Source organism: Salmo trutta, chromosome 31, assembly GCF_901001165.1.
Source record: "Salmo trutta chromosome 31, fSalTru1.1, whole genome shotgun sequence".
Lineage (NCBI taxonomy): Eukaryota > Metazoa > Chordata > Actinopteri > Salmoniformes > Salmonidae > Salmo > Salmo trutta.
The window spans coordinates 35,492,560-35,518,724 of NC_042987.1; the positions used below are offsets into that span (position 1 = coordinate 35,492,560).

Here is a 26,165-nt window from a genome sequence, read left to right on the forward strand (position 1 = left end):
TCCAATGGTGTCACAGAACCGACGCCAATATGACGTCTTTGCCTAACGAATAGTTAGGGCCTGGGCCTGCTTATACTGAATCAGATGTTGAAAGTTATGTGTCCTTTTCAGTACTCTAAATTCCCTGTTCCTACTCCTCACCATTGCCCCACACTCCTCCTCCGTCCACCACGGGACTGCTTTCCTCCTCCTCCTCCTTCTCCCTGAACTCTTAAGTATCACCTCAGTAGCTGCCCCCACTAAAGCTATTCTCAGCCAGTTATTCATACTACCCACTTCCCGTCTCATATCCACCTGAGACATCACCCGCTCACTTAACTCCTGAAACTGATCCCACTTTGCCCTTTCAAACACCCACCTGCCTACTCCATCCACTGACACCTCCTCCTCCCTCTGGCTGTCCATACTATGGGGTAATGATCACTCCCTAATGTCGACTCCTCCCATACCTCCCACTCACAGATTCCTGCCATCGCACTAGATACCAGAGTGAGGTCCAAGGCAGACTCTTTCCCTGTGTCTACATCAATCCTGGTCCCTCGGCCATCTTTCAGACACACAAGATCTTTAACTTCTATCAGATTTTCCATGACTTGGCCATTTCCATCCATCCGTCCCCGTCCCCCCAGAGTGTGTTGTGGGCATTAAAATCCCCACACCACATGACCTTACTTCTATCCTGGCCCTCCACTCTCTCCAACTCTTCTAGGTCCAATACTTGACACGGATTATAGTAGTTCACTACCACTATCATCCCTCCTCTCATCCACACTACCACCACAGATGCCTCACAAGTCCTTAACTGGCAGCTTCATTAAATAGTACTTGCAAAACACCAGTCTCAAGGTTAACAGTGAAGAGGCGACTCCAGGATGCTGGCCTTCTAGGCAGAGTTTCTCTGTCCAGTGTCTGTGTTCTTTTGCCCATCTTAATCTTTTCTTTTTATTAGTCAGTCTGAGATCTGTCTTTTTCTTTGCAACTCTGCCTAGAAGGCCAGCATCCCGGAGTCGCCTCTTCACTGTTGACGTTGAGACTGGTGTTTTGCGGGTACTATTGAATGAAGCTGCCAGTTGAGGACTTGTGAGGCGTCTGTTTCTCAAACTAGACATTCTAATGTACTTGTCCTCTTGCTCAGTTGCTTTTTCTATTCTGGTTAGAGACAGTTTGACCTGTTCTGTGAAGGGAGTAGTACACAGCGTTGTATGAGATCTTCAGTTTCTCGCATGGAATAGCTTTCATTTCTCAGAACAAGAATAGACTGACGAGTTTCAGAAGAAAATTCTTTGTTTCTGGCCATTTTGAGCCTGTAATCGAACCCACAAATGCTGATGCTTCAGATACTCAACTAGTCTAAAGGCCAGTTTTATTGCTTCATTAATCAGCACAACAGTTTTCAGTTGTGCTAACATAATTGCTAAAGGGTTTTCTAATGATCAATTAGCTTTTTAAAATGATAAACTTGGATTAGCTAACACAACGTGCCATTGGAACACAGGAGTGATGGTTGCTAATAATGGGCCTCTGTACGCCTATGTAGATATTTCATTAAAGATCTGCCGTTTCCAGCTACAATAGTCATTTACAACATTAAAAATGTCTACAATGTATTTCTGATCAATTTGATGTTATTTTAAACGGACAAAAAATGTGCTTTTCTTTCAAAAACAGGGACATTTCTAAATGACCCCAACCTTTTGAACAGTAATGTATATCACTTGTTGGTTTATTCCTCTGTACTGGTACAGATCTACTACTCACACCACTCCTCTCAGGATCCCTCCCCCTTGACTCATCTTCCTCTACTTTCTTCACTGCCTCAGCATATGAGAACTTCTGCACTACTCTAACCCTGGAAACCTCAACCTGCCTCTCTCACACCGGACATTTCTGATCCACAGCCCCATGGCACCCTTACTATTACCATGTACCATTACTTTCCCCAATGCTACACATTCCTTTGTCTCATGCCCTTCTGCACACTTCTCACACCTAGGAACCTCTCTCCTACACACTGCTGCCACATGCCCATAAGCTGGACACCTGTAACAACGTAATGTATTCGGCACAAAAGCTCGTACAGGATAACTTATATATCCTAACATCAATTTGTCAGGCAAAAACTTAACATCAAAACTCAAAAGAACAGACAATGACTCTTCTGTTCCACCACTCATGCCGCCCTGTCTGCGTCGGACCAAACGACGAGCATCACAAACACCGGGAATCTTCCCTTTCAGTTGGTCAGCTTTCACATTTACCGCTACCAAGTTAATCACTCCTTTCAATGGCACCCTTTTCTTGAGAGCAAAATCACATCTCGGTGCCCCCATTCATTTAACACGGAGCACTTGCTCCTTCTGACCAGCAGAAACACAAACAATTATCACAAGACCACTTCTGGTTACCCTCACCGATTCCACAGCACCCAACTCGGTTTTCACCCACACCTGAAACCACAAATGGATCCGCCAAAAGGCAAGCGTCGTAACCTTAATTCCTACACTAGCCTAACTTTAACTGTAAACCTTTTTAACCGTTAACCATTTTAAATGTAAACTTCAATGGGGTATGGACGTCCCTAGGATCCCGGGTAGCATGGACCATTCCAAATACCCCTTTTCTATCTTGAAAGGTGAGTTTCTTCAACAAGAGACCCTTCTTCGAGAAATCATATCGAATTAACCACCTTGTAATAATAATGTTATCTTATGGTAATTATATTTGGCTACTGTTAGTATCAAAGCATGTGTTTTGAATTTGAAATAACCTTACCACCACTGTATCTCAAACGACAGGGTCAAGGGTGTTCATTCTAATATACACGGGTGGACTGGCCCTCTGGCATTTCGGACAAATGTCAGATGGGCTGATAAAAAAAATGTGCCCAGTGGGTCTGTCTAACTTGATCATTATCTGGCTAATAATGGGGGCCTCAAGGAAAAAAATGTCCCGGTGTTTTAGAAATGCCAGGGCCGATTTCTGGTCTCAGTCTGCCCCTGAATGTAGATAAACTGGATGAGTCCCAACTATACAATTTCAGATAAAGTGCAGCTATCTACATATAAATTATTTATATAGTGTTTATATGATTGATGTTCAGTGTCCATTGCTGCCTAAAAATAGTTTCCATACTGAACCAGAAAACATAGAAAACTTATAAGAAACTGTGATTTGATAGGCTACATTGTGACATTAAAATCAATCATTTATATTCATTAAAAGTGGTAATGTCACACATATTCATTGGAAAGCATTATGCTACAAAAACACAATTAATGCATTAACATTTACATAATACAGCTTATTTTCCCCCCAAACACAGAGGTCATGTGTATATTCAGTGTTCTTCCCATTCTTCATCAAGCCATCTATATTTCTAATGGCTTGGGGTTTATTGCCTCCATCTTGAATCTGAAACATGGTGGAAAAAAAGTACCAAACATTTCAACTGTAACTAAATACATACAAAAAATGCCATCATATACCTAGCAGTTTAAACACTGCAGGATACACACTAGAAAACTGAACACCATTGCCTGATGGAAATGGTTAGCAGCTCAAAAGCAGCTCTTTGGGCTGAAACACTTGCTGAATTCCTAATCGAACCCTACTTCCTACTCCCTGTGCACTTCTGAAGGTTGGACAGGTGTATCCAACACAGCAACAATTCCATCTAGCCAATCAGAGGGCAAGATGGAGCTATTGCTATATCACTGATACCCATCCAATGCTTAAAAATCTACATGAAGTCCTTAGAGGGTATGTGTCTATGTGTATGTGGTAGAGGCTAGTGGTCGACTTGGATCTGAGCCACTGGCTGACGACTCTTCTCCCACGCACTGATGCCTCAGGCAGTTCCACTGCTGGCCGAAGGGGGAGAGGGGTTGTCAGTTTCTGGGAGGGAGTCGGTTGGTTTCAGGCCCTCTGGGTCTCTGGTGCACGGGCTGCCCATCATCTCCACACTGTTACAGTTAACAGGGGAGCTGATCTCTGACGATCGGCCTCCTCCTGCCTTCTCAGGGGCGGCCTGCAGAGCGGCGGCGGCGGCGGCGAGCGGGACGTTCATCATATAAAACATGCTGCCTAGCCGTCGAGACACCTCGGTGGGACAAAGATAGAGATGCCATAAGGTATTATAATAAACAATGTGCTGAAAAAATGTGGATCAATACTTTTTTCCCGAAAAGGGTTGCAAATATTTAATCCATTGAAAATTAAATAGACAGCACTTGAAAATCTTTTGGTCTGCTGTCCGAATTTGTTTGATCTACCTGTGATCGTATCTTGAGTGCAGGGCCCAGCTTCAGTCCCATGGTGTCCAGTAGATGGTCTTCTGTCAGGAGCGGCAATGTTTCCCCATCTATCATGTGGTCCTTGAACGTCTGCAGGGAATAATCAGGTAATATGAGGAGGAGGAATACAGGAACGTTTAACCAGTTAGAAAAACATCCTTTAAAAGGTAGATGCAGCAGTATGACACTATATACAGCGAGGCAACTTTCTGTTTACAAAAATCACCAACAACAGAATTCAAACCTGCAAAGTGGGACTGCCTCGAGGGAGGGTGCAAATTGTTAAGAGACAACAGTGATGTTGTTGTTGACTTTTGTAAGCAGGAAGTCACTACTGTTTTGATGATGACACCAACCTGAGCATATTCAGAGCAGCTGGGTATGTTGTTGATGAAGTTGTACACGTCGTCCACTGTCCACTTCCTAAGGTCCTGGATAGAGGACATATCTTCTCCGTTGAGAAAGAGATTGGGGTGCCCTGATCAAAACAAAAAACAAAGTGTGTTAGCACACATACGGCTCACATCAATCCTTGGTCAAATAAATGATACAAATCAAATCAAAGACAGCAGCACAAGCCCCTGAGTGTTTTGATCAAAATAAGACTGTAGAAAGTAGACCCACCATGAGGGAAAATGTAAGGCATGCCTGGGATAGGTCCACTGGCGGAGGGATACTGGAACGCAGAGCATTGGCCAGGCATGTCTTTGTCGCTGGCGCCACTGTTACAGTTGGTAACGTCAGGGCAGCCATCTTGACTGTTTATGCAGGCCTTGCGCAGGCCCTGCTCCTCCTCCTTGTAGCTCTTCCTGGTGCCCGCCGAGAGCTGTGCGTCCATTTTGGTTTGATGTTGTTTGCTGGCCGCCTCCCCTCCCATGTCCATTTTCCCCTCCGCCTCTTTCTCCTCTCCCGAGGCACCGCCAGGACTCTGCTCCACGCTCTTGTCTTCCGATTGGCCCTTTGGGCCCGACGCATGGCTCTCTGCGCTCTTGGGATTAGTTGCCCTGCGACCGGCCCTGCGGCTCCTCTCCCTCTGCAACGTGCTGATTGGTGGATAGGGGCTGGAGGACATCAGGAGGCTGTTGGCCTGCATTTCCTCCAGGGTGGTGCGGTGGACGAAGACATCGTGGCCGTCTGGGAGGCGTTGGCGCCCTCGGAACGCCATGGCATTGGACTGGTACATCATGGGCGCCTCCATACCCATCAGACCCTTCTGATGGGCGTTCTCCATCTCCTTCTGGTGGAGGATGGCATTCATCTCCATCCTGAAAAACAACCAATACAAACCAGTTAGACGTAACAATACGCCAATCAGACTTAACAATACACCAGTTAGACGTAACAACACACACCAGTTAGACGTAACAATACACCAATCAGACGTAATAACACACCAATCAGACGTAACAACACACCAGTTAGACGTAACAATACACCAATCAGACGTGACAACACACCAATCAGACGTGACAATACACCAATCAGACGTAACAACACACCAATCAGACGTAACAACACACCAATCAGACGTAACAACACACACCAGTTAGACATAACAACACACCAATCAGACATGTAGTGCATGAAACAGGCCCTTGGTACTAAGTTGAAGGGGGCCGTAAAAGGGAGGGCTAGGATTTCCAAAGCCCTATAGTCCATGACGTGTACTTTGACATGCCCTGTAACATGCAGCTGCAGGTCAATGTCAGACCGTACCTGGCGATGTTCTGCTTGTGGATGAGCTCCTGTCGCCGGGCAACTGTCTCCATGGGCTCTGAGGGCATGAAGCTATAGCTAGCTCCAGGGAAGCCCCTGCCAGGTATACCAGGGTGTGGGGGCATGGGCGGACCGAGGTGACCCCCCATGTGCATCTGCCTGACCTCAGAAGATACCATCTCAGAGGGAGGAGCTAGCTCTCTTTCCATGAAACGGGGCTCAAACTGGGTGGGCACCCCCTGTAGCCTCTGCTGTCCCTGGGCCAGGATCTGAGGAGTCATGGTCATCTGGTTCCTCATCATCATCTCCTGCCGCTGACGTAGCTCTGCGACGCAACACAGCGCAACACGATTCAGATTCAGAGTGTTTAATAGTCACATGTACAGGGTTGCAGGTGTGATTGCAGGGTACAGTGAAAATCTTAGGCTTCGAGCTCCAACATGCAGGACAAGTGAAATACCTAACCTTCTGAAATACCTAGCCTTCAATGGTGGATGTGTCACGCCATTTAGAAGTCGATACAGAACTAGGGCCCAAAGTTTCTACTGACTATGTGACCAGATCAGGTAAAGTTCTGGGCCCCAGCAATTACCTAGGTCAGTGAAAAGCTCCTGGCTCTAAGGTATGGAAGAGTATGAATGCTCTTGGTTAGGTTGAGTGAATTTTCTAGGCAAGGATGAACGAGCTAATACCTAGGACTTTAACTCAACAGGCTAACATAGCCTTGAGACATGCAGATTCAAGCCAGGTGGATCAGCCTTACCTCCAGCAGACATGCCGTTGACCAGGCGGTACCAGTGTTTCTCATCCAGAGCCCCCTGCTCCCCCATCGCTGACATCTTTCTCAGCTGCTCCCTCGGGGTCATGGCCTGACCTCTGACCTCTAGGAAACTGCCTCTTTGTGGAACCGAGATCAGGAGATTAGTATTTAAGACCAGTGTTTGTCAACCTGTGGCCCGTGGACCAGCATTGGTCCCTGGGATATTGCTGACTGGTCCCTCAGATGGTTAGCTAACAGTGATTTAGTCTGTTTTCAAGTACTTGTTTTAATCTAATTGGTCCTTTAAGAAGGAAGGAACCTTGCTTACATATACCAGGTACAGGAAAGACCGCACTTGCCCAGTACAAAAAAAGTAAAGTGGTGTTGAGCAGATTAGTGTTAATTAGTCTAAGTTAAGTCCCCTTTTAGCAACCTTCTTTAAATTGCTTGTCATTTTCATATTTCACCACTAGGAGGCAACCATGACCTATACATTGAAAGGTCTTCTATGATAAAAAATTATGGCGTACAGTTACTGTGTGCTGATGTAACTGAACAGATAGATATCAAACATGGGTGGTTGGTGTGACTCAAGACCGTGTTAGCCCAATTAACTAAGTTATAGCCCAAGAGGGATGCAACATAAGTCCTCAGGTCTCAGAAAAGATTAGGCTACTACTCGTCAGTGATCACGTGTGTACTGTCGATTAACAAACCCTGTCGTTACAATACTACCATAACTAGTACACTTAATAGGCATGTGAGGATTGCTAATCATTGCTAAGCATGTTTTCATCAATGGTCTTTAAGGGAGAGAGAGAGAGAGACTGATGACATTGAGATAAAGAAAAAAATTAACTGTTGTCAAAGGTGACAATGAAGTTTCGGTGGAGCAACCAAAGCTATATCGAGGATTGAGGAATACTGTCTAGTCTCTAGATTCACCTCAGAGCAGAAGGAACATTGGAACATTTTCTGCCTCCATATACCTCTTTCTCTCTGCTACAACAACAATCCTTTTAATTAGCACAATTTTAGACACACACACACACGCACGCACGCACACACACACACACACACACACACACACAGTGTATATCATTGCAGCTTGTCATTACACCCGATTGACTTAGACACCTCTGATTAGCATCTAATGAATAAATATTACACTGAACAGACAGTGCTTTAATCCAGGACCAGTATGGGCTGAAGATTTATATCCATAAGGAAATGGACTCCAATTTTTTAACACATACTACAGGAAAATATTATGTCAGAGGTGTCTCTAAAATAACTGTGGTCGTGGCATTACTGAAATTACTGGGTATCTCTCCTTTATGGTGTGTGTGTGTGTGTGTGTGTGTGTGTGTGTGTGTGTGTGTGTGTGTGTGTGTGTGTGTGTGTGTGTGTGTGTGTGTGTGTGTGTGTGTGTGTGTGTGTGTGTGTGTCTAGATACACCTATGGGGTAACCTACGACAACACACCCCTGTCAAAATACACTTGGCTAAATATCCCCCCATAAGATCCAGCCTATCCCTAACCGTTAGCAGCCCTTAGCCCCAGTCAGTCGTGTACCGTATTACCCCACAGTCCCCTAAAGTTCCCTCACAGACCCATCTAATCTGGGCTCCAGTAATCCTCCTGTTAGTCCCAACTAGTCTGCCAGGACCCGAGAACATCTGCTGACCCGTGTGTCTTCCAACCTGGCCCTCCCTCCCCCACTATCCGATTAGCTAAATCCTGACTATACAGCACTTTAAAGGGATGTGTTGGTGGTAATCCGGGCGTTTAGGAGTTTTACCTCAGCAAACCTTGCCTGTAAGCACACCAGACAATACACCTTCAGTGATAAGCCTATTAGCCTCCATCAGCCCCTTGAGATGTCCTGAAAACACCTTGGGGGATAAATCTGGTGGAGGGAAATTGGTTTATGGGGAAATATGTGGCGCCACACGCAAGCATGGCCACCCTGGTCCCTGCCACCAATGTCACTCTCCACCCAACCTTTTATCTTTCCTCTATTAAACTCAGCAAATATACACAGGGACGGATAGAGGTAAGAGAGAACATTTATAAAGATGACATACACCATAGTGAATTAATACAATGACGGTTCAAGGTTTATCTGTCCTCCTCAGGTAGCCTGACTGTAAATTGACATAAGTGTTTTTTTTTGGGGGGGGGGGGGGAAATCTGTGTATTTTGTGTAATAAGAGTTTGCGTGTTAAATGTCTCCATAATGTGAGTGTAAGAAAAATCTATTGCGTCATAGTGTCATTTTGCCTGTGTGAATGTTAGTATAAATTAAATCACATTTTATTTGTCACATGAGCCGAATACAACAGGTGTGTTTCACCTTACTGTGAAATGCTTACTTACAAGCCCTTAACCCAACAATGCAGTTTTAAGAAAATAGAGTTAAGAAAATATTTACTAAATAAACTAAAGTTTAAAAAAAAGTAACAATAAAAAAACAATAACGAGGCTATATACAGGGGGTACCGGTACCGAGTCAATGTGGAGGCTATATACAGGGGTTACCGGTACCGAGTCAATGTGCGGGGGTACAGGTTAGTCGAGGTAATTTGTACATATAGGTAGCGGTAAAGTGAGTATATCTATGAGTATAAGTATGTCTATGTGTGTATAAATGAATGAAAACTCACCCGGTTAGTGACCAAACCAACGCTACGAAACAACAAACAGACTACTGTACATTCAAGCCTATCCCTACTATTATCACTGAACTACCAGTCAGAAGAGGGGATACTAATCTTTGAGGTATAGCGCTCAGCTGGAAAAACAGCTTGTACTCAGTAATTAATCTTATACAGGAAGAGTAGGGCTTGTATGAACTTGAACCAAGAAGAGTCCGAGAGAAGCCAGAGAGGCCTGGCCCCTATTGCAGCACACACTAGGACTTGCCATACAGCAGAGCAACTACTGTACAATTCAGTAAAATGCCTGTTGCAATCTGGTCCAAGTTATCAGTCAACCTACCAGGGTATTTACAAACAGAACTGGAACTAAATCCTCCATGTGTATTGATCACATCTTTACTAATGTTACAGAAATCTGCTCTAGAGCTGTATCCACACCCATCAGATGTAGAGATCATAATAGCCTTAACTAGAAAAAACAATGCTCCAAAGACTGGACCGAAAATTATGTTTAAACGATTATACAAGAGGTTTTACAATGATTCCTATGTTAAAGACGTGAAAAAAAATTGTTGGTCAAACAACAAATTCTGAGCCTTCATATTCATGCATAATGGACCAAACAATGAAGGACAAGCACTGTAGTTTTGAGTTCTACAAAGTGGGTGTGGAAGAGGTGAAACAATTGTTGCTATCTATAAATAAGGACAAACCACCTGGTACCAACAACATGGATGGTACATTGCTGAGGTTGATAGCGGAATACAATTTAAGCCTAGAAGACGATGTGTGCCCTCAGAAGTGGGGGGGCAAAGGTCATTCCGCTACCCAAGAATAGCAGAGCATCCTTTAATGGTTCAAACAGCTGACCAATCAGCCTGTTACAAGTGTTTAGGGTGTCTCTGCCACCCCAGGTAACTCAAGCTAGCGATAAAACCAGTTTCAAAAAGCAGATAAAAGAACAACTTACTGCACAAAGTGGACTGTGAAGAGACACAGCCATTTTATATATCTTGTTTTGTAATTGCACTGTACTATGTATTAGACCTAGATATTGTGTGTATGTACTGATATGTAACATTTTGAAATGATGCATTTCAGTGCTTGACTAATAATGTTCCGTACTATGTATTAAGTCATGTTTCATGTGGACCCTAGGAAGAGTAGCTGATGCTTTTGCAGCGGCTAATGGGGATCCTAATACATACCAATACCAATACAAATGGCTCAGTTTGTTAGAGCTTGGTGGCGGCAGAGACACCAGTGTTGTGGGTTTGATTCCAGCATGGGCCACATAGTGAGTATATGTGTCATTATTACTGTATGTTGAGGGTGCTGTAAGTAGCTTTGTATGAAACTGTCTGTTAAATGAGCGTATCATTCGATTCAGTAATATTTATTTGTCATATTTTCGAATAGACCCCCTGAATAAATGGTAACACTTTACTAGACACCCAGTGTCAAAACACGTTAGGACACGGTCATAACCTGTCATAATATGTCATAACAGCTGACTTAACGTGTCGTAACCTGTCATAATATGTCATAACAGCTGACTTAACGTGTCGTAACCTGTCATAATATGTCATAACAGCTGACTTAACGTGTCATAACCTGTCATAATATGGTCATAACACTGTCATGACCCATGTATTTACACCTGTTGTGACATATATTGCGTTATTTTATGGCTGGTTATGACACCTAAACAAGAGTGTCAAAACCCATATTTTTCTAAATAGTTTTTTCCCTGCCTAGAAGTTTCCTTTCATTTGAAAGTTTGTTTCATAAATCCTTTGTTGTTGTTGTAATTAATCATATTTTAAATAACTTGTAGAAAATACACCTTATGACATTGTCATGAAGCATTATGACCATCCTGTGTCACTTTACTTGGACTAAGAAAATACACTTTATGACCATCCTAATCATATAAGCCACATAGGCCTATCAAGTACAGGTCCTTATAAGAATTAGTTTTTAACTGACTTGCCTAGTTAAATAATGCAGATCATCTGCGTTTAAAAAAGAAATATCAGTCATGAGTCTAAAAGAGGGTGTCTTGTCCTGCTCCTGAAATCTGCTCCTGCTTTCATCCCAGTCATCAACAACAGAGCACTGCGGTGGATGTATGTCTGATATCAATGTGTGTGCAATTAGTACAATGATCATTTAATATGGGTTGTTTCTCCCAAAAATTACATAACATAAACATACTGTTGACATGTAGGCTATGGTGTAATGGAATGTTTTGCCTTGTGTGGTAGGTTTTGTGGGGTTTTGACAGTCTTATGTAGGTGTCATAACCAGCCATAAAATAACACAATATATGTCACAACAGGTGTAAATATATGGGTCATAACATGTTATGACGCTGGGTGTCAAGTAAAGTGTTACCGAATATATTAAAAGTCGGTCAAATGACCACAATGCGTATTTTGAAGGGATAGTTAACTCAAATATCAAACTATATTACTATATCGTCACCTCCAAAACGTAATAGATGACCTTTAGATGACCTTTATATGGAGTCCTAAACATTAGACTAATGACACTCAGTTAATCAATCCTCACTAACTGACTAACTAACTAAGCTCCTACTGTAGCCGATTCTATGGTACAGTTGAAATCAAGCCACCAAAGTAATGCCATTCATTTAGATAAACATGTACATTTTTAAAAACCTTAAAATCTTGAGGTTTTCGAACAGTGAGATTTAGGAGTTTCCTCCATTTGATCTGACATGTTTGCACACAGCAAGTGGAGTTTTGGCCTGCATGTGACAAGTGGAAGCCTGTATCTAAGACTAGAGCTCCGGGTGCCTGGATTTGCGGCTGCCCGGGCTAATCTCATTACAAGAATGAATTAAAAGAAAATTGCTGACGACTTACATGAAGCCTTGCATTTGGGGAGGTCATATCAGACAAGACAGAAGCATCGTCTGGAACGTTATAATCCCCTTAAGTGACAAACAAATGCCAGACATACTTTTGCTGAGACCATCAACACATTGTTAGCATGTTTGAATGAACCCGAGATGTAGATATCGATGAGGTTGATATTTTAATTAGATTTTGATTTAATTAGATGAGCACATGTGAGTACCGGCCAGGTTTGAGAGGCAAAGTAAAAAAAAAATTTTTAACTGTCCGTGCTACCTACAACTGCATAGTTCACAGCATCATTACCTAAATATTTTACATAAATACAATAAAATAACTCAACAGACAAAAAGTTAAAGGGATAGTTCAGCTACAGTATTTTACATATTTTTATATTTATTTCCTTACCGTGAAAGTAGACTATAGACAGGGTTGAGGAGTAAAGAATTACATTTTATCTGATGACAAAAAAAACGTAACTAATCAGTTACGCTACAAACAAAAATATTGTAATCAGATTACAAATACTTTTGAAAAAACGAATTGATTACTTCTCTGATTACTTTTTAAATTCGGAAAGGAAAAATATACATTATGACAGTTTTCCATTTTCTCAATGACATTCAGCATTGAAAAAAGACGCAAGTTTAAGTTTGTTCCTCCTAATCGAGTCTGACCACAATGATGACACACCAAATGCATTTGATAGATCATTTTTGTCTTGTTCTAACGAGGAAAGTAATCCAAAAACGAAATGAAAGTAAAAAGATTAGGTTGCTGAGTTTGGGTAATCCAAAAGTTATATTACTGATTATAATTTTAGACAGGTAACTGTAACGGATTACATTTAGAAAGTAACCTACCCAACCCTGGTGCTGATCTAGGATCAGTTTAGCCTTTAATAACATCATAATGAATAAGATTATATGAGAAACTTACCAAACCCCTATCTAGGAGTGACTGCAATCCATACTTTTTTGGGGGGGGAGTTATCCACAGTTAGACTAAACATAGTCAACAAATGCTAAAATTAGCTTTTTTTTACCCCGAATTTGAATAAATCACTGAACTATCCCCTTAAGGAACAACTTTTGTGAATACAAAGTGATTGATTGCAACTACTGTAAAATGCATTTCACAGTGTGTATTAGTTGAATACATACAATTTAAAATATATAGAGTCTACGTAGACTCTTCAACCTTCTTCTCCCTATTCCTCTCTCTCTCTCTCTCTCTCTCTCTCTCTCCCTATTCCTCTCTCTCTCTCTCTCTCTCCCTATTCCTCTCTCTCTCTCTCTCCCTATTCCTCCTCTCTCTCTCTCTCCTTCTCTCTCCTCTCTCTTCTCCTCTCTCTCTCTCTCCTCTCTCTCTCTCTCTCTCCCTATTCCTCTCTCTCTCTCTCTCTCCTCTCCTCTCTCTCTCTCTCCCTCTCTCTCTCTCTCTCTCTCTCTCCCTATTCCTCTCTCTCTCTCTCTCTCCCTATTCCTCTCTCTCTCTCTCTCTCTCTCTCTCTCTCCCTATTCCACTCTCTCATTCATTCTTCATTCTGTGTGTTTCAAAAGCTGAACACTAAAATAAGATTTTATTAAATTGAATAATGCAAAGAGCACAGATCTGTAAAAAATAAAATAAAATACAGTAAAACTCCTTAGAATTTGCGGAAGGTTAATTTAAAAAAGTTATTCGACGATTTCCGTTTAGTAAACTTCACAATTTATGTGAAGCACATGATGGAAATGTGAGTTGCAGTATTTGGAACATATGTTGGATAATGTGATTTCCCATCTCATTTAAATATTATGGTTATTTTGCTCACGCCCATTGGTTCATCCACACTGAACAAATAATAATATATATATATATATATATATATATATATATAGAATTTGCGGAAGGTTAATTTAAAAAGGTTATTCGAATATCGAATAACCTTTTTAAATTAACCTTCCGCAAATTCTAAGGAGTTTTACTGTATTTTTGTATTTATTTTTACAGATCTGTGCTCTTTGCATTATTCAATTTAATAAAATCTTATTTTCGTGTTCAGCTTTTGAAACACACAGAATGAAGAATGAATGAGAGAGTGGAATAGGGAGAAGAAGGTTGAAGCGTAACAGAGAGAGAGAGAGAGAGAGAGAGAGAGAGAGAGAGAGAGAGGACAGAGGGAAGTTCATTTGACTCACCTTCAAGTTCCTGCCGATGAGAACAGCTTGTGACTGGCTTGTCCCAACGGAGTAGACAGAACGAGAAGTTCAACGGAAAAAAAAACTTAAAGCTACGCTGTATCTTCAGGTCAGGAGTTCACAAAATATGATGCTGATGGATTCCTCAGGGCCTTGGTATAGCAGCCTAGCTTGACACCTCTGATAAGTGGTGACCAGCCAATCAGCCACACCCCTGTCCTGTGTCAGCAGCTAACGGCTAACTAACGGCCTTGACCAAAAAAAAACTTTAAATATCGCTTTGCCTCAACTCTATTAGCCTGGCTTTATCTCCCGAGTTAAGCACCCCCCCCCCCTCCTATTTCCTGACATTGGGGTGATCTCCTCATCCAACTACGCACCGGCCGGACCAGGCGCTTCACAGTAATTACTCCCAGGAGAGTCCTGCATTAAGCGTTGGGAGGCTAAACCTCTTTCAACATTTACCTCACTAAGCCCTTGTTAGCACTTTAGGCCGCGGTTAAGACACCTAAATGCTTTAGCTTCCTTTTTCCGATGGCAGAAAAAGGGGTGGCCTTATAAGTAACCACTACCACTCGGTGGCCACTAACAGTACAGGGAAGGTTGTCCGTGTGGACTGTGTTATGTGGGAAGAACAACCATGTTTTTTGTTGTTTTTGTTTTGACAAGGTGTCTGGGTTTGGCACGACTATTAAGACTCTCTGTAGTTCCATACAGTGACACTGGCCAAACATCCAAGCTGGTCATTTGGTAGGAAATAAAATCCTGCTAAATGTGTGACCAGGATCATCCTCTCAGACGTCTTAATCTGACAGTTTGTACTCACCAGCCGCTTACAGCAGAGGCCCTTGGTGCAGTTCCTCGAATTATGCTTTTTTTTTTAATCCTGGAGGGATAAAGTGGGATTAGTCTACAGCTAGGTGTGCAGTATTGTGGGGGGCAGGGTGTTTCTGCTAACTAAGGGTGTTATTGCATGGGGGACAGTGGTGGACAGTCTCTCTCGCTCTCTCTATCCAGTTTAGGTGTGAGCATGAGGCTCCCGCAGGGTTAAGTGGACTCAGGATCGTCACGCTGTTGCCATGTTTGTCATACTAGCACCCTCCAGTCACTGTGCACGTACTCACACACACACACACACACACACACACACACACACACACACACACACACACACACACAGACAGACAGACAGACAGACAGACAGACAGACAGACAGACAGACAGACAGACAGACAGACAGACAGACAGACAGACAGACAGACAGACAGACAGACACAAAATCACACAGACAAACACACACAGACAGACACAAACACAAACACATACACAGACAAACAGACACACACTCACAGACAGACAGACAGACAGACAGACAGACAGACAGACAGACAGACAGACAGACAGACACAAAATCACACAGACAAACACACACAGACAGACACAAACACATACACAGACAAACAGACACACACTCACACAGACAGAAACAGACAGACAGACAGACAGACAGACAGACAGACAGACAGACAGACAGACAGACAGACAGACAGACAGACAGACAGACAGACAGACAGACAGACAGACAGACAGACAGACAGAAAATCACACACACACAGACAGACACAAACACATACACAGACAAACAGACACACACACACACACTCACACAGACAGACACAAACAAACACAGACAGACAGACAGACAGACACACAAGCCCAGAATTTCAGTCTCAATCGTTTATTTAAGAAGAGTAGATCAACTTTGTCTCAAGATGTCTTAAGATGAAGGTGGTGATGGGGCTGAACTATCGTTGAAGTTGAGATTTTAACATTGTTGAGAAGTAATGAAGATCGAAAAGGAATTTAGCATTTCGTTGGACGCTGTGTACCATACAACTAATAATACATACAACTAATAATACTGGAAACTTGCCCATGGACTTCGTAGACAACTAAAACAATGTAACATCATGCATTTAGAGATTTAACCACAGAGGTTTTTTTTCAACTGCAGGCATAACGTTACTTGCTAACTTAGCGAGCTAACGACAGTTGTTAGCTAGCTAGCTAGCTAAACAGTCTTCATAATATCAAATTTGGTAGTGCTAAAACAAGAAGTCACAAATGCATTTCTTCATGTAGACCCTTTTCTAGTACACGACACACTGATTCTTGCTTGAACAGTCACTAAGATTATATTTGGCTGTGATCTTTGCAAAATAACTATTTTGGATGCAGCAGTTGTTAGCTAGAATGCTAACACTCATTGAAATAGGCTGTACCAAAAATCTAGTCTCTGAGCAATTTTACTGGTTGAAGTTGAAGTGTTTTTTAAGTATAATACAGTTGATTTGCGACGATGACACAAACATTATATTAAGCGAGACATTCTTACGAGACTTAAAATCCAAATTTAATCCAAAAGTAACATGCAACATGTAAATAGAGGCTTTTTTTGCTGCCGTTCTAAAAGAACTCACTCTTGTTCCGCCAACAACTTGCGCTCATCGCCCTCGTGCTGGAAATGTTTGCAAACACAGAAAAGGGTCTTTGAATAAATATTATTCTGAACTTAAATACATTATACATTAAATGCTTTGCTTGCTTACCTCAAGTTGAAAAACAGTTTGTAAATCCTCCAGGTTTTACAGACTGTCATTTTGAGTCTTGTATCAACTGTCTGACTGAAGAATTTTCCATGAATTTGAACAGTTGAACATTCCAAAATTCCAAACTTTCTTGAACAGGAATACAAGGATAACAAGGAAACAGTAAACATGTCATTCCCCACGAATGATGCAGAGCCCCCTGTTGGAATATCAGTTATAAAAAATATATAGCTGCAAGCAGCAATTGCGGGGGCCAAGCACGCCATAGCCACATATAAGTCACCATTTGGTCAATCGGAGTGACCTTGGATTGACCTATCATTGTGCAAATGTTCTTGACAAAAGACCAGGTGTTTATTTAGTGTCATCAAATCATATAGGAAGGAAGAGTAGCAGCATTTTATCAAAACAATCTGTTCCCCCAAAAAGTCTAATTTGCAGAAAATCGAATGGGCAGAGTGCATACACTGAGTGTACTAAACATCAGGAACACCTGCTATTTCCATGACATACACTGACCAGGTGAAAGCTACGATGCCTTATTGATGTCACCTGTAAAATCCACTTCAATCAGTGTAGATGAATGGGAGGGGACAGTTGAGCTTTGAGACATTTGAGACATGGATTGTGTGTGTGCCATTCAGAGGGTGAATGAGCAAGACAAAATATTTAAGTGCCTTTGAACGGGGTATGGTAGTAGGTGCCAGGTGCAAAGGTCTGTGTCAAGAACTGCAATTCTGCTGGGTTTTTCATGCTCAACATTTTCCCGTATGTATCAAGAATGGTCCACCACCCAAAGGACATCCAGCCAACTTGACACAACTATTGAAAGCATTGGAGTCATCAAGGGCCAGCATCCCTGTGGAATTCTTTCGACACCTTGTAGAGTCCATGCCCCAACGAATTGAGGCTGTTCTGAGGGCAAAAGGAGGTGCAACTCAATATTAGGGAGGTGTTCCTAATGTTTTGTACACTCAATGTACGTCCTTATGGGAAACTTGTTGCTCGAATTACATGCCGTGTTAGAAATAGTGCAATAGTACATGCTATCCCCAACCTTGAGAGGAATGACATGTATGTCATTTGTTTTGAAAGTGGAGTGTAAATGATTGGTTCATGTACAGCTGTCTAACCAAGAGTAACAAGGCAACAGTAAACATGTCATCCCCCCACAAATGATGCAGTGCCCCAACTTGGGCCAATTAGTGATAAATTATTCAATAATATGGATTAATGAGAGAACAAACAACAATCAAATCTTATGTCAACTGTATGGAATTACAGGGCCCATAGATGTTGTTCACTGTTCATGAATGGGCAGAGCTTATGGATCCTTATGGGAAATGTGTTTTATTTAACTAGGCAAGTCAGTTAAGAACAAATTCTTATTTTCAGTGACATCCTAGGAACAGTGGGTTAACTGCCTTGTTCAGGGGCAGAACAACAGATTTTTCATTTGTCAGCTCGGGGATTTGATCTTGCAACTATTTCAATTATTAGTCCAACGCTCTAACCACTAGGCTACCTGCCACCCGTGTTACTCGTGAAGAGAGGCATATATAGCTCAAAAGGGACAGGAGATATGCTTGTTCAAAGTTTTGAATTTCAGTTGATTACTATAGCCCTGTTTTTTTAACTGTAATGCAGTTGATTAGTAACGATGACGTGAACTTGTATTGGGGTTGACATACAAGCATTTTTTTTACATTTATTTTTTACCTTTATTTAACTAGGCAAGTCAATTAAGAACAAATTCTTATTTACAATGACGGCCTACCAAAAGGCAAAAGCCCTCCTGTGGGGACGGTGGCTGGGATAATTTTTTAAAATAAAAAATATTTAATAAAATAGTATAGAATATACTCTGGTTTTTACCTCAAAATAATGTGAAATACACATCACCGGATGTTGGTGGAACCTAAATTAGGGAGGATCGACTCGTGGTAAAGGCTGGAGCGTAATTAGTGGAATGGTATCAAATACATCAAAAACATGGTTTCCATGTGTTTGATCCGATTCCATTCGCTCTGTTCCGGGACGTTATTGTGAGCCTCCAATCAGCAGCCTGCTGTGAAACATATATAAACAATAGCCTAAATCAGCGTTTCCCAAACTCGGTCCTGGGGATCCCAAAGGGTGTACGTTTTTGTTTTTGCTTTAGCGCTACACAGCTGATTCAAATAATCAAAGCTTGATGATTAGTTATTTTAATCAGCTGTGTAGTACTAGGGCAAAAACAAAATGTGCACCCTTTGGGGTCCACAGGACTGATTTTGGGAAACTCTGGCCTAAATGCAGACTAATTTTGATGGGGGCAATGAGAAGATTCTAAATCTTTCCCGAAAGGGGGGACACGTGAGTGGCATTTCCATTGTTTTGGTAGAATTTGATATATCTCTCTTTACCACATCTATAGGAGTGCAGGCCAGAGTGATCCTCACATGTATTTTAATTATGTTTGCCTTTTGTGGCAATGTTTTGAATTAAAATATAAAAAGAGTGGCCTGGACCCTGAGAAGGCTCCACATGAGGCTGTTGAACCAGAAAGATAACCGTTTGTGAACGGTTTCTGTCTGTCTGCCTGGGGGGAGGGGCTGTCAAACCAGACAACCATATTGTGAGGGGAATGCTCACTTCATCCCCAAAAAAGAAGAGGAACTCACTAATAAAGGACTTAGGAATTAAGTAAACAAAGTATTAAGATACTTAGCTAAACCGCTAATTTAAGAATCTCCCTGGTGTAAGCTGGGATTTCTGTTCGGCTTGTTTGCACCCTGTATTATGTAGTCACTGTGAAGTGGGTTTAGCCTTATAAAGAGCTCTAGCTATAAATTCCATGGTTTGTTCCCAGAGACTGGACAGCATGAGATAAAGGCTCACGACAGGGCTGTCCAATAACAGTGCTAAGCCTCTATAATGCTTCAAAGGTAAACAATGCATTCAAATTTCACTGTAATTATTATATATTTTTTATTTTTCAACAGAATAAATACAGCACACACAATCACTTATATATTTAGAAGGATAATCCTGGAGTAACAGGCATCCCTGTTGCTTTTGGACACATCGCAGTACGATAACATATTGCCCCTAATATTTACTTATATTGCTGTAATAGAAAATCTGGATCTATTTGTGATAAATACATATAAATAATATATTTACTTAACTTGTACTATGATTACAGTACAAAAAGGGCCCCCACAAGTGTTAGTCGTGTGACCAAGTATGGCGGACAATGGATAATGGTGGGAGCATGTGCAGACGTCAGGGAGAAGGGCAGAGTCTGAATTCCGCCACGGTCATAGTGCCATCTAGTGCTTCACAGAAAATCAGTTTAGGAAAAAAAAGATATACTGTACTGAGCATGTGAATTCACAGTAGGACACTCATCTCTAAATACCTATTTACTTGTGAGACAATATGGAATGCATATGGTAGCAATATTGTCGTATAAGGTGACAGAGAATGTTTTTTATGCCTTTGTTGCATCATTGGACTGGTTTCTCTTTTTTAAATCCTACATTTCCTTGCTGAATGTGACAAAAGCTTCCATTTTATAGAGTCACCTCACTGAACAGCGAGGTGATTGGAATCATTATAAATACTAGTCAGAAAAAGTACACATTCACACCAGATAAACGTTTCTAGTATAATTTTATTGCATTTCCTCATAAGATAACATATACAGACCAAACACAAAACAACCATGCAGGTATCAACCATTGGACGTTGTACAGCAGTCTATGTGCATGCCATGTTATGAATGCAAATCATACGTATGTTGTAGACTGAATCATGTCTCTTAGGCCCACAGAGGCATGTCGGCGCACAGCTCTTGGCTCTGGTTGGTGACGGTCATCACGTCGATGTCGATGCCATTGGAGGTGAACACCTTGTCCAGCTCCTCCAGTTTCTCCTCAGATAGGGTGGACTCTCTGCTCAGGATCCAGGCAAAGTCAGCATGGAAGGTGCCCAGGATGTCGGTGCAGCCGTAGACCACGGAGTGGCCCTCGTAGTCAGTGGACAGAACCCAATAGTTGCCGGGGGGAGAGTCTGCAGGAGAGGAAAACATATTCAAATACATTTAGTAGTTTATTTACGAGAATAATTAAAAGAAATATATGGATTATAATTTTACATTTTTCTACAGAGGTCCATATGAATATTAATATTGTTACAAAACCCATAACTAGCATAAGGATATTGTTGCACTCGCTTTGTCTATGGGTCCTAGGCCTCGTTACATGGTCTGTAACCTGAATGTGTGCATTTCTGTGAGACGTCTGTGTATATGCCTTGGTGTTGAATGTACACGTGCTCAGGGAGACAGCAACCTTACCTTGGTCCAGGGCCAGCTCAGTCTTTCTTGACCTCTTGGTCATCCAAGAAGACTATTATTTGTTTAGATGATGAAACGTGAATATGTACAAAAAGGAAAAATACCGAAGGAATGTCCAAACTAAAGACAAAAACAAAGGAAAGGCCTCATGGCCACCAAACAAACCAAGCAGCCTTACAGCTTTACAGTTTACCAGCTGCTACTATGACTGACCATCACCTTCAATGGCAGGATGTGCTGATCAACAAGGCTCAGCATCTGGACAAGGTTGCTGCTGCCCCCTGGGGGATGGAGTGTGGAAGTGTATCCTGTCAATATGTTTGCCTGACCGTGCGCTAACACTACACAGCCCACTACATAAACGTACACATACAGGGTCAGCCCACTACATACACATACAGGGTCAGACCAGACATGGGTCAGAAGCAGACCACTTAAGAAGTCAAATGGAGTTATTTAGGTCTACCTCACGAGAATGTTGACACAAGTATATTAGACTTGACGTGTGTTTACCCTCGAAGAAGGTGACTTCCAGCTTGGCGGGCTCAGAGGGGTCCTTGGCCTTAGCATAGCCAGTAATAGCACTGACAGTGTTATCAGCACTGAGAGAAAAAAAGGGAGAGAGAGAGGTTAGAGGTTAAACACATTCAACAATGGCGTTTCATGAGGCCTACTAACTCATGGGCCACTACTCAATCAATGGCAGATAAAGGAAAAGAGCACACATTCACTGGGAATGTTTATGCTATAGCTGAGGTGATAACCTTGTTAACCGACTCACCACCACGTAAGCTGCGGACATTTTCATTGGCTAATGACATCACATCCCACCTGTCCTTAACATACCATTCTGAGTAAACCTACAGTGCGGTTTTCCATTACATGTACTTGATTGAATAGGAGGCTCAGACTTGGGTTAATAAAAGGTAGTCTGCTCTCCTGGAATGAGATACAAACATTGAATTTTGACTATCTCTTTAAAGGTGATTTCCAACAATAACTAACAGCATTGAAGCACGAGGCAAAACTTCTCTGTTGCTTCAGATCAGGCAGCTATCACATCGCAGCTATGGAAACGCACCCATGCACAGGTACTCTGTGATACTCTACGAGTGCATCATCTTGCATTGCACTCATCTACATCTGCATTGCTGCTCGTGGGAACGTCATATCGCTGAGTCTCAGTTGAATGTAAAAAATAAATAAAAAATGTACTTTTTCAAAACGTTTTAACTTGATCTCTTTAATGTGTACGTACAGCAGCTCCCTGTTGAGCACACCAACGACTCCGGGGCTCTCCAGGGAGTAGGTAGCTGTGGTACACTCGCCCTTCTGGAAGACGGCAGGGAGCTTCTTGATCTCGTACCACTTGCCCAGATACTGTTGACAAAGGTCAAAGGTCAAAGGTCATATGACAATGTGATGCTATGGTATGGCTTAGAGCTCAGGGGTTAGGTTTCCCCTATGTACAGATCTAGGATCAGCTTCTCCTGCCCCAATCCTAAACTTAACCATTTGTTGGGAATGGTTGCAAAACTGACCCCAAGATCAGCATCTAGGGGCAACTTTACCCTACTCCTCCATGGCTTTATCCATACCTGCAGCTCACAACATGCCAGTGGTTTGATCGAAGGCGACACTTTGGTCACACTTAAAGTAGATACAAGTTGCTGTATACCTGTGTAGTAATGCTGTAATAACATTGTATTCATTGTTTTTTTAATTAAAGTGGAAATAGGAACAATCTCTCTTCCACTTGTGTAATAACACAAATTCTCAAACGCATTACTATGTAATGACAAAACAATTACTAAATGAATAGGTAACAATTTATGAATACAACACAGGAGGTTGGTAGCACCTTAATTGGGGAGGACGGGCTCATGGTAATGTCTGGAGCAGAACTGGTGGAATGGTATCAAACACATCAAACACATGGTTTCTATGTATTTGATGCCATTCCATTTGCTCCGTTCCGGACATTATTATGAGCTTTTCTCCCCTCAGCAGCCTGCTGTGGAATACATTGTTACTCAAGTAATGACACTGTTATTACACATGCATACATGCAATTCCATGTTATCACTCAATTAATTACAATGCTACTGCACATGCATAAGGGCAACTTCAAATACAGTAATAAAAGTTAGGTATAGTCACCCTGGCGGCGTCGAAGTTAGCTTGGACTGGAGGTTGGGGGCATTTTCCAGGGCGTAAGGTTTGGGCGTTAGCGGTCAGAATAGACAGCAGAGTCAGAGAGAGAACCTGTAGAGCCTGCATCTTGGGTCCTGGGTAGGAACAGACACATGCGCAGAAAAGTAGAGACATTTTCACCAACTCCATTGGAGGACAATGCAAATTGACTTCAAATATACAGTGATTAATTCATATCAAAACCTTTTAGGAAACAGAACAACATACTGTATAAACAATTATCCTAGACACTGGTCAAGATACGTCAATTTTATGTCAGAAGTACGTTACGAATGCAATGCATTGTGCCTAACAACTACAGACCTACAGTGTGCACAGCGTCATTCTTCAGGCAATGGGAAATCGCAGAGCTTCAAGAATCAGAGAGAGAGAGAGACAGGGGGAATGGGTCCCACTTACCTGCACTTGTTCAGAAGATCAACCTGTTTCAGTGAAGTTCAGTGGGTTATAGACGTCTATTTATACGTCAAACTCATTAGTTATGCGGCTGACGCATGGCTTTCATGTCGGGTTTTCTCAGAATTCCAGAATTGAAAGTGTGTGTGTTAGTGTTTGTATTAGGGTTGGGAGTATGGCACCTGTTCAAATGGACCTTGTGGAAACAAACTCCTGGCTGACTCTGCTAATGACTGACATGTTAGTGGTTTCGGTTGTTACACAAGTGAAATAACACGCCATTTTGCAGATGCTTTTATTCAAACCGACTTACAGTTGTGAGTGCATCCATTTTCCGTGTTGGTGACCCGGGCGGGAATCAAACCCACACAATCCTGCCGTTGCAAGCGCCATGCTCTACCAAAGTACTAAGTAATAACATGTTAATACACAGTGTGTTTCTACACAGGCAGAAGCGTAACTTGACTTCTTACCACTTTCTTAGATTCTTTACCATCGCAAAACATTGCCAGTATTCAAGCTATGACTTGCGAAAATGTGCAGCAAAGCGTTTAATTTGATCCCCTCATCCATTTGACTACAATTTTTTTGAACATTTCTTAACTGGGGTTACAAAGGGAGCTTATATAGGGGTTGACTTTGTGTTGTCCCAAGGGTGGCAGGTAGCATAGTGGTTAAGAGCACTGGGCCAGTAATTGAAAGGTTGCTGGATCAAATCTCCTAGCCGCTTTGGATAAGAACATCTGCTAAGTATTCAGACCCTTTTCTATGAGATTGAAAACTGGGCTCAGGCTGTTTCCATTGGTCATCCTTGATATGTTTCTACAACTTGATTAGAGTTCACCTGTGGTACATTTAATTGATTGGACATGATTTGGAAAGGCACACACCTGTTTATATAAAGTCCCACAGTTGACAGTGCATGTCAGAGCAAAAATCAAGCCATGAGGTCGAAGGAATTATCCATAGAGCTCCAAGACAGGATTGTTTCGAGGCACAGTTCTTGGGAATGGTACAAAAATGTTTCCAAGAACACAGCAGACTCCATCATTCTTAAATGGAAGAACTTTGGAACCACCAAGACTCTTCCTAGAGCTGGCTACACGGCCAAATTGAGAAATCGGGGGTGAAGGGCCTTGGTCAGGGTGAAGGTGACCAAGAACCCGAAAGCCACTCTGACAGAGCTCAAGAGTTCCTCTGTGGAGAAACTTCCAGAATGACAACCATCTCTGCAACACTCCACCAATCAGACCTTATGGTAGTGGCCAGACGGAAGCCATTCCACAGTAAAAGGCACATGACAGCCTGCTTGGAGTTTGCCAAAAGGCACATAAAGGACTCTCAGACCATGAGAAACAAGATTCTCTGGTCTGATGAATACAACATTGAACTCTTTGGCCTGAATGCCAAGCGTTACGTCTGGAGGAAACCAGGCACCATCACTACGGTGAAGAATGGTGGTGGCAGCATCATGCTGTGGGGATGTTTTTCAGAGGCAGGGATTGGGAGACTAGTCAGGATCGAGGGAAAGATGAACGGAGCAAAGTACAGAGAGATCCTTGATGAAAACCTGCTCCAGAGCGCTCTGGACGTCAGACTGGGGCGAAGGCTTCTGGACAAGTCTCTGAATGTCCTTGAGTGGCCCAGCCAGAGCCCAGACTTGAACCCGATCGAACATCTCTGGAGAGACCTGAAAATAGCTTGGAGCTCCCCATCCAACCTGACAGAGCTTGAGAGGATCTGCAGAGAAGAATGGGAGAAACTAGCCAAATACAGGTGTGCCAAGCTTGTAGCGTCATACCCAAGAAGACTCAAGGCTGTAATCGCTGCCAAAGGTGCTTCAACAAAGTTGAAGGTGCTGAGTCACTGGCTTATTGGTGCTCTTCCATGCCCCTAGGAGGGGTGCGTCACTTGAGTGGGTTGAGTCACTGACGTGGTCTTCCTGTCTGAGTTGGCGCCCCCCCGTGGGTTGTGCCGTGGCGGAGATCTTTGTGGGCTATACTCGGCCTTGTCTCAGGATGGTAAGTTGGTGGTTGAAAATATCCATCTAGTGGTGTGGAGGCTGTGCTTTGGAAAAGTGGGTGGGGTTATATCCTGCCTGTTTGGCCCTG

General features: G+C 42.4%; 2 protein-coding genes across 4 annotated transcripts; both read right to left on the reverse strand.

Moving 5' to 3' along the window:
- Nucleotides 1-3,187: 3,187 nt before the first annotated feature.
- LOC115170108 (sterile alpha motif domain-containing protein 7) lies at nt 3,188-17,258 on the reverse strand. 3 transcript variants are annotated; one of them, XM_029726406.1, is made up of 9 exons: nt 17,103-17,258; nt 16,974-17,011; nt 15,320-15,379; nt 6,772-6,905; nt 6,009-6,333; nt 4,917-5,557; nt 4,649-4,770; nt 4,272-4,382; nt 3,188-4,099 (listed from the first exon to the last, which is right to left on the reverse strand). In XM_029726406.1, exons 4-9 carry the CDS (start codon nt 6,872-6,874, stop codon nt 3,848-3,850), a joined length of 1,554 nt encoding a protein of 517 aa, XP_029582266.1. In that variant the 5' UTR covers nt 6,875-6,905; nt 15,320-15,379; nt 16,974-17,011; nt 17,103-17,258; the 3' UTR covers nt 3,188-3,847. The 3 variants fall into 3 exon arrangements, with proteins under 3 accessions (XP_029582266.1, XP_029582265.1, XP_029582264.1); XM_029726405.1 differs by lacking the exons at nt 15,320-15,379; nt 16,974-17,011; nt 17,103-17,258 and adding an exon at nt 14,494-14,876; XM_029726404.1 differs by lacking the exons at nt 15,320-15,379; nt 16,974-17,011; nt 17,103-17,258 and adding an exon at nt 9,435-9,955.
- A 3,484-nt stretch (nt 17,259-20,742) lies between these two features.
- On the reverse strand, nt 20,743-24,210 carry LOC115170109 (apolipoprotein D). Its single transcript, XM_029726407.1, has 5 exons — nt 24,058-24,210; nt 23,605-23,732; nt 22,703-22,824; nt 21,958-22,046; nt 20,743-21,158 (listed from the first exon to the last, which is right to left on the reverse strand). The coding sequence occupies exons 2-5, from the start codon at nt 23,722-23,724 to the stop codon at nt 20,908-20,910; spliced, it is 582 nt and encodes a 193-aa protein (XP_029582267.1). The 5' UTR covers nt 23,725-23,732; nt 24,058-24,210; the 3' UTR covers nt 20,743-20,907.
- Between the last annotated feature and the right edge of the window lie 1,955 nt (nt 24,211-26,165).

Excerpts from the sequence above, each read along its gene's own strand:
- LOC115170108 (XM_029726406.1), bottom strand. The coding sequence starts at position 6,874 with ATGACCCCGAGGGAGCAGCTGAGAAAGATGTCAGCGATGGGGGAGCAG. Across the intron at positions 4,771-4,916 it reads GCCTTACATTTTCCCTCATG|GGCACCCCAATCTCTTTCTC; the intron begins GTGGGTCTACTT and ends TGTTTTGATCAG. Across the intron at positions 4,100-4,271 it reads CACTCAAGATACGATCACAG|GTGTCTCGACGGCTAGGCAG; the intron begins GTAGATCAAACA and ends TGTCCCACCGAG.
- LOC115170109 (XM_029726407.1), bottom strand. The coding sequence starts at position 23,724 with ATGCAGGCTCTACAGGTTCTCTCTCTGACTCTGCTGTCTATTCTGACC. Across the intron at positions 22,825-23,604 it reads CTAACTTCGACGCCGCCAGG|TATCTGGGCAAGTGGTACGA; the intron begins GTGACTATACCT and ends CTTTGTCAACAG. Across the intron at positions 21,159-21,957 it reads GGAAGTCACCTTCTTCGAGG|ACTCTCCCCCCGGCAACTAT; the intron begins GTAAACACACGT and ends CCTCTCCTGCAG.